Source organism: Anoplopoma fimbria, chromosome 21 (genome assembly GCF_027596085.1).
Source record: "Anoplopoma fimbria isolate UVic2021 breed Golden Eagle Sablefish chromosome 21, Afim_UVic_2022, whole genome shotgun sequence".
Lineage (NCBI taxonomy): Eukaryota > Metazoa > Chordata > Actinopteri > Perciformes > Anoplopomatidae > Anoplopoma > Anoplopoma fimbria.
In genome coordinates, this window is record NC_072469.1 from 1,166,117 (window position 1) to 1,182,657 (window position 16,541).

Consider the following 16,541-nt stretch of genomic DNA (forward strand, 5'->3'; position numbering starts at 1 on the left):
CCACGGTGGACTGGTCTCTGCTGGATCTGGGTCTGTCCACGGTGGACTGGTCTCTGCTGGATCTGGGTCTGTCCACGGTGGACTGGTCTCTGCTGGATCTGGGTCTGTCCACGGTGGGCCGGTCTCTGCTGGATCTGGGTCTGTCCATGGTGGACTGGTCTCTGCTGGATCTGGGTCTGGTCTGTGGGCCGGTCTCTGCTGGATCTGTCTTCATGATTTCATCTGGTTTCTCCAGAATCCGCCCCGGTGGCTCCGATGACGAGCTTTAAGAATAACTTTATAGAAACAGAACATCTTCTCTCTGATGGTCTGGTTACTGATGGAGGTCTATAGAGGACCAGGACTAAACTGAGACTGGATCAGAACCAGATAAAACTTCTTCCCTTTCACTTTAAATGATGAGCCCGTGTTATGAAATGTATCAAGTCAGACAGAACAAAGAACTGAAGAATATGTCAGACGTTATCCCGTCATATCTCGATATATAATCCACATGATTCCTCCGTCTTTACCTTTCCGTCCTTTACTTAACCCTCTCTGCGTCCCTCATTAGTCTTTTTTTATGGTCTGATCTGGGTGTACAGGGACTGTTGATGATCACTGTGTGGGTGACAAAGTGTCTTCTTAACCTCCACTAAACACAGGATCAGGCCTCTAAGCTGTGTGAGCAGCTCCTCCACCTAACCTCGCCAAAGCCCCGCCGTCTCCAGTAATCCGCCCATAATTACAGCCTGATCTCTGGCTGATTGGTGTGCGGACGCTCACACACCTGCCGCTGTGTGTGTGTCTGTGTGTGTTTGTGTGTGTGTGTGTTTGTGTGTGTCTGTGTGTGTGTGTGTGTGTGTGTGTGTGTTTGTGTGTGTCTGTGTGTGTGTGTGTGTGTGTCTGTGTGTGTGTGTTCTGTTTGTACGCTCGTTTGAAATTAGCACAAAAACAAAAACCAGCAGTGGGAGGTTTGTTCTTGTGCATCATGTACCTGAGTATTCCTGTGTTTGGTTTAAAGTGGATATAAATACAAAGATCTACAGTATTTGTGGAAGCATGACTCATGTTTGTGGCAGGCAGAAAGAACACGATTCCAGTAGAAACAGTTTCAGAACAAAAAGAGATGACGATAACTGAAGTGATGTTGTTGTTTTAAAAAAAATCTATTTTCTGCTTTCATTCTATAAATTGATGATGTGGTCCAAAACCAGAGAGCTGCTGACTGAACACAGACTTTCATGGCTCTGTCACTATTTGGACATGCCGGATGATTTATGGCGCTCATGTTGTGTGTGTCTTCGCTAAAATCCCACTGCAGTGTTCAGTTCTTTAAGTCGTTGCTGACAACTCGAGGTTCAAACTGCGTTTACCAGAAGAGTGTTGTCTCTAGCCGTAAGCATTACATATGTTCTCCTCACTCTGTCTTTATGAATAAGAATCAATAGATTGACTCCATTCCCATTGTTTGTTTCAGCACCCGTTGGTTTGTGGATCGCTGTTTTGAAACCTCGAGTTCAGCAACATCTTGCAGTGCGTTCCAATACCCGTACTACCATAGTAGTATCTGGCCTCAACCTCCGGTTCTGAAAAGTGAAGTCAAAGCTTCCTGTGTTAAAGCTGCATTCTCTCTCCTGTCCACCAGGGGGCGACTCCTCTGGTTGTATAGAAGTCTATGAGAAAATGACTCTACTTCTCTCTTGATTTATTCCCTCAGTAAACATTGTAAACATGAGTTTATGGTCTCAATCTCTAGTTTCAAGTCTTCTTCAATACAGCATGATGTTCATTTAGTAAATGATGCTCCATTTAGAGTCAAACAGACCATAAAGCTTTTCCATATTTAGACGTGATAAACACCGTGGTAGGACATCGATACGTTAAACACAGAAGAGAATGTCTTCAACGTGGGCTTCACTGGTGATGAAGATGCTGCTTCGGGTCGTTTTACGTTATTTCGATTATACAGCTGCATGTAAACGGGAATATTAGTGGAATATTCGTTTTCATCAGCCATGTAAACAGATTATTAGGATTATTGTCTTTTTCAGAATTAGGGCAGAAACCTGAATATCTGGTTCATGTAAATGAAGCCAGTGTTGATAATGTTCATGGATCTCCATCATGTTGGAGTCGTTGGTTTCTTTATGGTTTCTGCTATTAATAAGACAATGTTTCTTTTAACCCGGCCGTAGTTATTGAGTGTTGGAGCTTCATTGGTGTTAACAGAAGCGGGTCAGACAGAGCTGACCAACGTCTTCAAACACTCAGAACAAATCAGAGCCCTGAGTCAGAAACACACCCTCTGATTTGGACTTGAAGTCTGTTTTAATTGAACACACAGTTTTTCCTCCTGTGTCGCTCCGTCTCCGACCCCCCCCCACTGCATTGATCTATAAACAGCGAGGTAAGCCTGCGTGTTGCCTGGTTACTAATCACTCTGCATAATTTATGTCCACCTCATTACTAATTCAGCAGCGAGGCTGGATAGCAGGCGTTCGCTGCGGACTGATTCAGCCCGTATTGTTTTCATAATCTATATTCATTACTGGAGGCCCATTCAAAGCGGGGAGAGTTCATGTTCGAGATTTTACACACGGAATCAGAGCGACAATGAGTGAAACGAAAGAAGAAATCTCTCCGTAGTCATGGTTACGATCAGAACTTTGTGACTTTGTTAAGAGAAGTTCTGACGTTTATCGTTGGATCCATTTTTTCAGAAGTTTTAGTCCGTGTTGGCTTTAAAGTTGACACCAAAAGTTCACTACGACAGAAAAGAAAGCCTTCAGCAATAGAGGTTTTGAAGCAAGATGGAATATGTGAAGTAAATGTACAGAATTGAAATATGAATACGGAAATAAACTGCAGATAAAGTGAGTTTAAATATTTAAGGTTTCATTTAAATTGACAGTTTGCTTCTGACATTTTACAGGAAATGTTCAAAACTGTATTTAATCATTCAGTTCTAGTAAAACGTTTGAGTTCCAGAGTCTCTTAAGTTTTACATTACCAACATTCTGAGGTTTAAAACCATTTATCTCCAAATGTTGAATTCTTCTTCAGCCTTTAAACATCAACTTGATTGTCTGAAATATGCAAAGTCATGAAAAACTGAGAACAAGGTCGTTTTTCTTAGTTGACGTTTGGAGATTCATGGTTTTCCTCAGTTCTTTCTGCAAAGTCAAGTTTTTCTTTTCCTTTTTCTGCCTGTGTACATCGTAGTTTACTAAAATCTAATACTTTTGTTAATTGCACAACATTTGTTTTATATTTCAGAGTCATTTCTAGTTCAGCTGTTGAACAAGTAAATGTCCATTCTGTTGTTTTTCTGACAGTTTGACTCCCTGGTTGCTTTGCGCTCGTATTTCCCTCCTCCAGAGCTGCCACTGAGAGTTTCCGTCTATTAATCATAGTGTTGGGAGACGGGTGGAGGCTGCCAATAGTCCATTTAGGACCGCAAATGGTGACGGATGAGGGTGAGAGGTAGTGAGGTGAAAGGATGAGCCTCCGAGGGCTTCGTATTAACTTGTTCCTCTAACCGGTCCAATACAGCAGCTGTCTGAAACTGGGACTGATGGGAGCAAACTCAACACCATCACAGGGGCTTTTATTTTGAAATGTGGGCAGTTAAGCAAGACACACTGCATGGAAACTAATTATTTAAACAACCTATTAATATATTAAACATGACAAATATGGAATGATTTAGGAGTTTTAACAACTTAAACAGACTTTAATTATAGAACAGAAGAATAGAAGAAGTAAAGACAAGCTAGAATAATGTTCTGGACAAAGGGATGAAGGAGGAAGTAAAGGAACAGCGATGGACTGCAGGGTGAAGCAGAGAGCTAGAATGAACGAGTGCAGGTGGAATTAAAAGAGACAAAGGTATGATGGTGGAAATGTGGAGGAGAAAATGTATTATGGTGGGAAGCAGGAATGAGCTGAGAGAGAAGGAGTGGGAGGAGGAAAGAGCGATGGAGGGACTAGGAGGAAGAAAATGAAGGGATTAGAGAGGTCGGGAAGAGGAAGGAGGAAGGAGAGGGGAGAGATTTAAGAGTGATGGAAGACGGGAGGTGTAGAAAGGAAAAATAGTTAGAGGGAGAGAGGGACAGGAAGTGGGATTAAAAGAGGAGAGAGAGAGAAGAAGATGTGAACTGAAAAATCAGACAGCAGAGAGGGCAACTCAATGAATCTAAATAAATAACAAATGCATATATCATTACGGAACCATCTACAAAAGATTCATTAATAATCAATAACTTTTTCATGGGAATTCTTCCCATTAGGTCCAACTGTAAGAGCTATATTTAATAAAATTCAACTTTCTCAAGGTAAGCAAATTATACTAAAACATCCAACGAAACAGAACAACTTGGGGATCCATTGAGCTCGTTTGAATAAAAGTCTAGTTTTAGTGTTTGTTTGGTTTAATATTATCTGGTTAAGTAGCATTGGTTTGGTCCAATATTCAGTGGTTAAGACCCATTGGTTTGGTCCAATATTCACTGGTTAAGACCCATTGGTTTGGTCCAATATTCACTGGTTAAGACCCATTGGTTTGGTCCAATATTCAGTGGATTATTAGCATTGGTTTGGTCCAATATTTTCCAGCATTTTAGCCCCAGTTTGGTCCAGTATTTTGGTCGAATTATTTTTGTTGTGTTTGGTGCATCCAACAGAAACGCATTGGAGGGATTCGTCCTGGAATGTGTAATATTAAGTCCAAAGAGTCTCTGGTTTGGTTCAGTCATCACTGGTGTTTTATCCCAGGTTTTGTCTATTATCCAGTGGTGTTTTAGCCCAGTTTGGTCCAGTATATACTAACATTTTTAATCCTGTTCTGTCCGATATTTGCTGGTGTTCTTTGGTCCTTTGACATCCAGCAGAAACAAAGCAATTCATTGGAGCTCTTAGCCCGTCTTCTTGTCAAATGTATTCTGTAGTGTTTTAGCCTCAATTTAGTCCAATTTATTCTGGAGTTCAGCCTTATTTGGTCCAATATTGTCTGATGTTCAATCCTAGTTTGGTCCAATAATCTCTGGTGCTTCAGTCCTGCTTCAGTCCAATCTTCTTTGATGTTTTAACCCAGTTTTGTCTGATATTCTCTGATGTCTTACTCCTGGTTTAGTTCAGTGTTCCCCAATGCTTAGTCTGAGTTTAGTACAATATTATCTGATGCTTTATGCTGGTTAGATCTGATATTCTCTGATGTTTTAACCCAGTTTGGTACAGTATTCTCTGGTGCTTTAGACCCGGTTTACAGCTAATAATTAGAGTGTGACAAATATCAAACCATTTGAAGGATTATATGTTGTTTCTATATATTGATATGTTCATATTTTTCTGTTCTGTGCGACAAATCCTCATGAACACGGGTCTGCATACGGATTCATCATTACTCTCACAGAGACATCACTGCTGCCATCACTGGTCACATGATCGTTTCACAATGACGTCATCGCCAGACGGTGATACGGCTACACACACACACACACACACACACACACACACACACACACACACACACACACACACACACACACACACAAACCCCACGCGACCACCAAGCCATCCTGATTGGCTGAGGGAAGAGGCCTGGCATTGCAGAGCTGAGTGAGAGTAAAAAGAGGGAGGGCAGGGGGTTGTCTCATCACACACACATTCAAACACACACACACACACACACACACACACACACACACACACACACACGCATATAGACACAGCGATGTTTGCTCTCGGGCCATCTATCCCCGTTTTGTGTCATGCAATCTGTTTTGGCTGACGTCTGTGCCACACTGCGGCTCAGTCAGATGATGCTCTACCCCCACACACACACAGACACACACACACACACACACACACACACACACACACACACACAACAAAGACACACACACACACACACACACACACACACACACACACACACACACACACACACACACACAAACACACACACACACACACACAGACAGACACACACACACACAAAGACACACACACACACACACACACAGACACACAAAGACACACACACACACACAGACACACAAAGACACACAGACACAAAGACACACACACACACACACACACACACACACACACACACACTGTCAGACTGACTCTTGAGCATCAGTCAGGCGTCTTTCCCAGCTTTCTTTCTTGGCTGCCTGTACGTCAGCGTCTCATGCGTCAGATGTGTGATTTTTCTCGCGTTGAAAGCTCTTCATTAGCTTCGCTGTCAGTTAATCTGCCGGCGGCTCTGGATGATGTTCACCAGCTCACAGACTCTCGCTGTTGATCCCAGCGGTTGAGCCGATCCAGATGGGCTGACAGGCTCAGATCTGATGCAGCAAAAGGCGAAGAATCCCCCCCGCTCTGACACTCTGAACCTGATGAATACATGTGTACAGAGATTTTAAAAACCCTGCAGCCCCGAATGCCAGACTGTGGTGGAGTCTAGAGCCTCAAATATGAAGGTTATAGACCTGCAACCTCAATCTCCAGTTTATAGTCAAGTCCTGCAACCTCAATCTCCAGTTTATAGACAAGTCCTACAACCTCAATCTCCAGTTTATAGTCAAGTCCTGCAACCTCAATCTCCAGTTTATAGACAAGTCCTACAACCTCAATCTGTAGTTTATAGACAAATCCTGCAACCTCAATCTCCAGTTTATAGACAAGTCCTACAACCTCAATCTCCAGTTTATAGACAAGTCCTACAACCTCAATCTCCAGTTTATAGTCAAGTCCTGCAACCTCAATCTGTAGTTTATAGACAAATCCTGCAACCTCAATCTCCAGTTTATAGACAAGTCCTGCAACCTCAATCTGTAGTTTATAGACAAATCCTGCAACCTCAATCTGCAGTTTATAGACAAATCCTGCAACCTCAATCTGTAGTTTATAGACAAGTCCTACAACCTCAATCTGTAGTTTATAGACAAATCCTGCAACCTCAATCGACAACCAAAATTTCTAGTTTGTAGAGGACATGTGCACTGCATTCCCAGTTTATTGACCCATATTACATCCCAAGAAAAGGTTCATAAACCAGCGATTTATCCTCCAGTTAATAAATCGTCATATTCAACCAAACCTCCTGACTGATGCCCCCAAATATTTTTAATCTCAATAGGATGTTTCTCTTCATAATTACAGAAACTACACTGAATACAAAGTGCAGGAACAACAAAAGTCCCTTGAGTAAGCAAATAATGAACATTGCAGTATTTCAATACTTTACTTCTGACAACATTTTAAAAATACCTGGTTATTCAAACTCTCAGCCACTAAAAGCTTTTTTTCCCTTTGTGCAGACTTTCTCTGAGCTTCTTATTCCAAGTTAGATAACAATGTTTCTAAGAGTTTGTCAGTGGATTCATTTATTTAGATGTGGCAGAAAGTATTCATAATAAACTTTATTTGTGAGAAATCCTCCTGGTTGCACTGACAGCTTCGTATATTTTTTTATCTGCTTTAGTTTTGCTCTCATTTATTGGGTGGATCTGGTTTTAAATTATATTTGAACTGGCATTAAACAGTCTCACATTCCACCTGCAGTCTCCGAGTCTAATTACAAGTGGTGCTTTCTGTCACGGCCGCCTATGTAATCATTACACTTAATCACACTCCTGCAGCTTAAAACCACAACCGCCGCCGCCACCGCACAGTCTCTAATAATGCTGTCATAAATATATTCATGGCAAATATAATTAGGAGGAATGGAGACGGATGAGAGGAGGGGAGGGGGAAGAAGACAAGAAATGAAGTTTTATCAGGGAGGAAAGTAAAGAAAGAAAAGAAGACGGGGATTCAAAAAACATTCATCAAATAAGATGAGAAAAGGAGTGAAAGAATAAATACAAAGTATAGTAAAAGCAGGCAGAATAATATATATTTGTATGGGAGATGGTCTGGTCTAGTCAGTGTTATGCACATTAGTCATAGTTATTATTTCAGAATTATGACTGTTTTCAGATGCATTCTGAGATGAAGCGACGTGATAGCAGCCCGATATGACAGACGCCGACCGGCAACCATCGGCACATCTGGGACGCCTCAAAACATCCTGATAAAAAGACAACGAGTCCCAATGTTTCTGCCTTTTCTCCCCAAGTTTGATTACTTTTTGTGACATTTACCAATAAGAAAAAAGACTGTAAACGCAGGGCAGAGAGAAAGGACGTCATCTGTGGGTGTGACGCACCTTTTCATAATTCGTTATAGATGTTTTGTTGCTTCTTTTCAGAGGGATTATTGATGAATTTAGTCCAAAATCTGTTTCCATATTACTTCCAAGAACTCATGATGCTAGCTCACATTACTGGCAAAGACATAATGCAACATGCTGCATTTTAGTGCGACAGCTCGATCAACAGTTTGACCTACGATTCTGAAGACTTTGCTATAAATTTATTTTATTTGTCTGTTTGTTTATTATGCTGTCATCGTTTTTGTTTTCAAAAGTTACTATTTGTCATTGTTCGTCATGATTAGTCAAATTTTTTGTGATAGTTTCGAAAGAGGAGACAAAAGATGAGATGAAAAGCCCCTCAAAAAACAGAAAGTGATTGAAAAAGACAGAAGCTGGACAGAAGAGACATTAGAGACTTGAGATAATTGTGATGAAGAGGAGAAGAAACGATGGGAGGCCTAGGCAGCTAGGGAAATTATTGAAAAATGGAACAAGAGAAGAGGAAAAGGAAAAATGGAAGAATAAATGGAAGCAGAGGGGAGAGAATAGCGATGGAGATTTGTGAATGAGAATGGAAGACAAAGAGTAGCCGAGGAGACGAGAAGGAAGGAGGTGAAGAAGGAGCAGAAAGAGGAGGAGGAGGAGGTCGCAGATCTGATTGATTTTGCGTTATCATGAAGTGGAGATTTATTCCAGCGTGTTCCCTCATCTCCCACGACCCCTCGACCCAACGCTCATTAGCATAGAAACCACATTCCCCAGCTGCTGATTGGACCAGGAGCGACAAGACCAGGATGTAAAGGAGGAAGTGTGTTCGAGTGTGTGTTTGCATGCACGGATGCTTTGTGGGCTCACACACACAAACACACTTACAAGGGGGTGGGGGGGGCAGGCGGGTTACACATCATCATAATAAGCAGAAGCATTTCCAATCAAAGCAGGTAATTCTTCCTCCCGCTAGCTCGCTCTCCATCCGCCTCTTGTGTGTGTGTGTGTGTGTGTGTGTGTGTGTGTGTGTGTGTGTGTGTGTGTGTGCGTGTGTGTGTGTGTGTGTGTGTGTGTGTGTGTGTGCGTGTGCGTGTGCTCGTGGGCGTGTTTGTTCATTAGTGGAGAACCATTTGAATGCCCCCACGCATAAATATTTTGAAAAATGTCCAGATTACATCCCGAGCCTCTCCGCCCACTCCTCAGCCCGGCCGCTGACCTCAGAGTACGAGCCAGAAAACAGCCTGTGGCCTCGACGCTGCTGCACACAACTAAGTATTCCTACAGATTTGTGTGAAAGTGATATTATAGGAATCTAATCTCTCCCTCAACGGCTCTTTTTCTTTCTGCAGTGACACATAATGTTTTTCTTCTGGGCTCGGTGTGACCAGCAGCATACAAACTATACCTGCTCCGCTCTCAAGTGGAAAACTCAATATACCCGTCCAACAAGCCCGATTCCAAAACCACCCAAAAGACCCTCACAGAAACCATTCATATCAGGTTCGTCTGATCTTCAACCACGATGGTTAAGGTTTGGTTTGGTTTAGGAGACTAAAACTGTTTGGTTAAGAGGAGAGAAAGATGGTGGTCATGGTTAAGAGAAACCAATGTTGACTGTTGATGATCTTTAGGGTCAAACTTAGACACTTTGTCCGCCCGATTTTCCACCGCGACGTCCACTCAGAGTTGTGCTGCACCACAACAAACCACGCTTTACTTCAACCTTTGCCTTTGAGACATAACGGAGCTTTTCCAACATTTACTAATTTATACTCTTTCATGTGTAATTTAACGCCCGTTGTTACCATGAAACGGTTGCGGTTATGTTAAGGTAACAAAGCCACTTAGTTAGGTTTAGTTGCAACATCATGGTTGGGCTTGAAATAAATGCATAAACTAAGTATAATATGTACGAAAACGACGTAACAGTACAAATTGTCAAAAACATAAAAGATTTTTGAACACCGGTCTCGAACTCATAGTCTCATAGTTGTAAGTCCTGTGTTTCATCCAGCATTCGTAGATATACCCATGAACATAGTGTGGTTATTTATTTAAAAAGTCTGAATGGTCTTTGTGATTTGTTTATGGGGACAGTTTACAAGTCAAAGTTCACATTTCTTTGGATCTTGTTTCTCCCACATAGACCCGGGTTAATACATAACGGTCAGCAGTGATGAGCTGTATAAAAAGTTCATATTTATTATAAGACATAATATAACATTATCTCTATTTGTTGTTGACGTTTAACATCATTCATTATTGGAAGTTTTCTGCCGACCAAAGTCCAGAATCCAAATTATGCACTTAAATATTGGGGATTTTGTCAAATAACAAGATTATTCATGAATTGTAAACACTTGAACTGTTGAACCGGAACGTCTGATGTCTGACATCTTGATTACCCGTCCAGCCGATGTCACCTAAAAGCTGTGATCCTGTATTGATTTCACCTCTTAAATCGTCTACGGTCAGGAGGGGGAGGAGGGGGAGGTTTAGGGGATGCTGTTTTGGGTCCAGTCCAGGCTTAAAGTCAATAGGAAGATTCAGTTTTTTCCACTGATTTAAATAACTAAGAAGCATTGATTCTTCTTTTTGGTGGTGGTTTGGTAGATTATGTGCCACTTTTAGATTTGGATGATCTTTTGGTGCAAGACTGAAATATATCAACAACTATTGGGTGGATTGCCGTGACATTTTGTACAGACATTCATGTTCCCCAGAGGATGAATCTTACCAACTCTGGTGATCACCTGGCTTTTCCTCTAGCGCCACCATGAGGACGAAATATCTTGACTTCTATTGGACGAATTGTCATGGAATTTGGTTCCGTTCATGTTCCCCTCAGGATGAACTGTGATAACTTTTGTGATCTGCTTACTTTTCATCTAGCACCATCATCAGGTCAACATTTGAATTGTGACCAAATAGCTGCAGAACTGGTGGCATCCCCAGGTACAGCCTCAGAGAGATGTTGCATGGCTAGTTCAGACTCTTATTTTGAAACAGCATGTGATTGTTGAACTTTTTATCACATCAAGCAGCTTATTTAAACTCTGGACCGGTTATTTCTGTAGTTTCACAGCTTTTCCTGGTGGAATTAATGCTGTTTGAACACAGAGACTTTTATAAAACATGTCAGTCTCAGATCTACTCTTCAACGGATTAAGAGGAAAAACGTCTCACCACTCGAGTATTTCAATTTAAAAAGAATATCCACTTCCTGAATTGATTAAATTAACTTTAATCCCACGTTTTCAGTCCCTGGCTAAATGTTTCTGACGCCGTGTTTCTTAAACTGCGGATCACGGCCCAGACAGAGGTCACGGACTCAGATTCTGGAGGGTCGACGCATCAGAGAGGAAACCGGTTTGTCTCAATTAGTCTTCATCCCAGAGAGAGAAACCACTTCCCTCTCATCTGGGTCCCAGGCTGGAGACGCCTGAAATCCTCAGAATTACCCATAATCCTTTATTCCTCGGAGCGTTTGCCCTTTGCTTTGACCTGCCTTCAAGCAGTTGAAGGGTTTTGTTCTGAAATGATATATCTGCTGCTTGAAACACTTCACTCTTTCTGTCTACAACTCAAACTTTTATACTGAAAGTTTATTTTCATTTTGAGAGAATTTCAATTCAGTATTTTACCTTATTGCCTGCGGACACTGACCTGGAGTCAGTTATGTTTTTGTCTTTTTAGATGGAGTGAGTATTAATTGATAAAAAGCTTCACTGGGTTCTCTTTTCCACTTATGATATTATCAATAAAGTTTACTTGTGTAGCACTTTAAAAACTACAACAAAACAGATTAAAACATGAAGGAATAAAATCACCAAACCTGAATATCAGCAAAAGATTAATAACTAAGATGTAGAGTGTAAAAAACAAGATGACAAATCAGGCATAACGAACAGAAAATGATTGATCGACCAACTGTTTTTCAAACCTACCACGTAAACACTTTCTCTGCTGGTTGTCCGTCACCATCTCAGCTCCCAAAGCCTGCTTGAGTGCCCTTGAGCAGCATATGTTACTCCTGCTGGTTGCCTTCAGGGAATCTCACTCGCTGACACACTGAGTGAACGCAGAGCGGAGGAGAATTTCCCTCTTGGGCGATCAATAACGTATCAAGAAATAACTGAAACAGTAGGAGCAGAGTGAGTGGGAGGCCAAGGTGGTGTGTGTTTATTGACTGAATTAAGTTAAAGTGTTGAGTAACAAAGAGGAGTCCTGTTTCTATGTATGTGTGTGTATGTCTAAATATATATACATATATACATATATATATCTCAGTTAAATCTGCAGTAACAACGAGGACAGATTATTTGAAGCGCACCTGTTTTTAGAAAATGTTTCATTCTTATTTTTTGACTTCAATTCATTGCATTTGTCTGCAGTTTAGTGTTCAACAGTTATTTAAAGCTCTATTACTTGATATTTGGCCAGTATTTTTTTTTTGATTCTTTTGGTTTTAATTCATTTTATATATAAATTCTAACTGGTTGCTTGCTGATCTTGATTGTTTTGTTATTTCTACTTATTAATGGTTTTAATTCCTTTATATGTTTTAATTTGTGCTTACTTATGTCTAATGTTTTTGGGTTGTGGTTATTCACACCTGGAATGAAATGTGCTATATAAATAAAGTTTGCTTAGCTTTGCACTGGGTGGTATTTAGCATATTAGCACCTTGTAAAAAGTTATTGCTTCCATTTGATCTTGAACCTAACTGAGTAGACATCTTGCAACATGATGATCATCAGGAGTCTCCAATATTCTTTCTTTTATCTTTGTTTTTGGTCTCCACCACCTCTCTAGCTGCTAAATGCTCCACTATGTTCACCAGCTCGTCTTTTACTGAGTCTGTCTGCTGTTTGATTTACAAAAAGACTGGAACTCTGCTTGATTTGATCGTTGAGGCCATAAAGTTGGTCTTTATGTCAAAATTGGGTTTTAAAACCTTTATTATTATTTCAATTTTTGTTTTTACATGTTGCATGTTTGTAGAAAACAACGTGAACATCAACACATCATCACCTTTTTAAGTTGATATGTATCATTTAGCTCTGTTTTTGGTCTCCACCACCCCGAGGGGAAAATCTCTCTCTTAAACTGCTAAATTCTCCATTATGTTCACCAGCTAGAATACAACTGAGTCCGTCTGCTGTTTGATGCTGAGCAGGAAGAGTACAGAATTTTTTTATGCTTGATTTTTTTATGTCAAAATCGGGTTTTAAAACTTTTATTTTATTATTTCAGTTTTTGTCTTTACATGTTGCATGTTTGTAGATTTAAACTGATAATGATGTGAACATGAACACATCACATTTGATTTGTTGAGTCTTTGTGTCTCCTGATAAATCCAATATTCACTCTTTTATCTCTGTTTTGGTCTCCTCCACCTCCAAAGAGGAATATCTGTCTCTTTATCTGCTAAGTGCTCCTCTATGTTCACCAACTGTTTTCTAAATGTGTTTCTGCTGCAAACACGGAACCCAACAGTAGATGATAACGGTTTGCGTATGTGTTGTGTTCTGCAGCGGGGGCGGGGAACAAGGCGGGCTGGGCGTTCGGTCTCGGCCTGGAGAGACTGGCCATGGTTCTCTACGGCATCCCGGACATCCGGCTGTTCTGGAGTCAGGACGAACGCTTCCTCAAACAGTTCAGAGTGGAGGACGTCCAGAAACCCGTCTGCTTCCAGGTACAAACAGGATGCTGTGAACGGCATGTGGAAGAGACACAATGAGTCTAGAATTTATACATATAAACACATACGCATTTTAAAAATAGGTCATTTCATAACAGACTTTTTAATAACGAGTTTTTTTAAGTTGTGCATACAAGAGGTTTTGGACAAATTGATCATTTAAAACTTTATTAAAGATGAATTACATGCAAAAGCACAATATAAAAATCCTGTTTTAAAGAGGGGAGAATATGATCATTTATATGATAATAATACTAATAATAAATTTAATTTAGTTTACAAAGTGCTTTACAGAAGAAGAAAAAACTGCAGATATAGAACAAAAACTACAATAAAAACAATAAAATAAAATAAACAACAAAAGGATTTAAAAACAAAAAAAAGGAGCTCAGTTTACTTTAATGAAGCTTTAAGGGCTGTGATATAAACATAATAACATTTTGATGTAAAAATAAACTTTGTTTTTCACCTCCTCATTCTTCTTCTCACACGTCTGTGTGTGTGTGTGTGTGTGTGTGTGTGTGTGTGTGTGTGTGTGTGTGTGTGTGTGTGTGTGTGTGTGTGTGTGTGTGTGTGTGTGTGTGTGTGTGTGTGTGTGTGTGTGTGTGTGTGTGTGTGTGTGTGTGTTTAGCCTCTTAACCTCATGTATAAAACATCTTGACAGTGGGTGCTCACATCAGCCGGCGACAGTCACTTGTACTGACCCGACCACCATCATAACACACACACACACACACACACACACACACACACACACACACACACACACACACACACAGCTGGGTGTGTGCGGGTTCACACAGCGGTTACTTCGTCCCTGCTAAAGGTGTTTTTTGTCGGCTTTTGTCTTCGCTAATGAAGAACATTTCAAGTGACTGTTGGAGGGCAAAGAGGAGAACAGAGAAGAAGAAGAGAGGGGAGGAAGGGGGGGAGGAATAAATGAGAGGAGGAACAGGTAGAGAGCAGGTAAGATGGAAACAAAGTCAATGGGAGATGAAGGACGTGAAGATTAAAGATTCATAGACTACAACAAAAAACTTAAACGGACGAGAGGTGAAGAGGAGAAAGAAGAAGAAGAAGAAATGGACAAAATAAATATGAAAAGTATGAATTCATAAAGTAGACATGAGGAAACATAAACAAGGAACATAAACAAGGAAAGAATGATGGAAGGAAACAGGGAGCTAAGGAAGGAAGGAAAGAAATGATGAACAATACAAGAAATATAGAAGGAAGCAGGGTGAGAATAAAGAAAGGAGGTAGGAAACAACATTGGAAAGAAGGAAGGAAAAAGAAAGTAGGAAACAATGAAAGATAGAAGGAAACTAAAAGAGTATGAAGGAAGGAAACGGTCTTTTGATAAATACACATAATAACATTAATATGAGGATAAACCTCAGAAGGAGGTCAGCTGAGGACAGACCTCGTTGTCCTGCTGTCTGTCCTCCAGAGGGACCAGGGGAGCACCGCTCATCTCCTGCCCAGGGTCAGAGCTCCTCTCCTGGGCAGAGAGACTCCACCTTTCCCCCTAAACCCTCCACAGGTAATGAACTGTGACCGCCGGGAAACAAGCTGTGTGTGTGTGTGTGTGTGTGTACATGTTTGTATACCACTACACACACACACACACACACACACACACACACACACACACACACACACACACACACACACACACACACACACACACACACACACCAGGGAGCTGACCAGTGTCACTAAACTGATGGTGTTGAAGGAGCTCAGTAGAAACACTCCATCTCCCCTCGCTGTTCGGCCCAAAGTATCTGGACACCTGTGTTTTCTCCTGTACCTGTCTACCTGCCTCACTAACCAACTACCATCCTATCTGCTTACCCTCCTTCCTCACCTCCTTCCTCACCTCCTTCCTTCCTTCCTATTTTCCGTGCTAAAGTATATCCACTAGTTAGAAAATAAAGTATCAATACAATGTGAAATAGAACCAAGCAACCAACCTCCTAGCCATCTACCTACCTACCTCAGCTCCTACCAACCAACCAACCTTCTACAGATCGGACCCCCTACCGACCTTCCTACTGAACCAACTAACAAGCCAACCTGATGATAACATCAGTGGATATCCACTCTGTCCTTCTCGGTGTTTATTAAAGTATATTTCCAGGATAATAAACAAGTCAAAGCCGATAGAACTCTCTCTCTCCGTCTGTCGCTGCATAAAACATCAGATTTATTCTGTCGTCCTGATAAAGTTTTAATGTGTTATTGTCTTTGTTTTCCACTCTGCTGCACTTTCTCTTCCTCCTCATGTTGCTCTTCTTCTTCTTTATCTTTCCTGCTTTCTTTCATGTTTCCTCTGTTTATCTTTGAACTTTTCTTTTTCATATTCTACCATTTCTCCTTCTTTTTTCTCCTTCTTTTTTCCTCCTGTTCTTCTGTTCCTATCTGCACTCTCTAGCGTATATGGTAATCATTTGGTCTTTCCATCTCTGAATTAGTTTATTTTAGTTTTTATTCTAAAGTAAAACAATTTGCACAAAACCAGAACATTAGTCTGGATTTTAGACCCGCCAAAAACCTGCACCCCAACCCCACCCCCACCCCCACCCCCACCTCCATAACCTCGTTCATTAAAGGAAATAAACAATGTTTTTCTTCGTCTAAATAAGTCAGATTTATTATTCT

At 40.9% G+C, this 16,541-nt stretch overlaps 1 protein-coding gene across 5 annotated transcripts in view; it reads left to right on the plus strand.

Moving 5' to 3' along the window:
* Window positions 1-16,541, plus strand: part of fars2 (phenylalanyl-tRNA synthetase 2, mitochondrial) — a 95,292-nt gene that overhangs the window by 44,863 nt on the left and 33,888 nt on the right. For all 5 annotated transcript variants that reach the window (XM_054622707.1, XM_054622708.1, XM_054622706.1 and 2 more), the window contains one exon: window positions 13,711-13,871. In XM_054622707.1, the coding sequence (XP_054478682.1) occupies window positions 13,711-13,871 (161 nt within the window). The remainder of the gene's footprint in view (window positions 1-13,710; window positions 13,872-16,541) is intronic.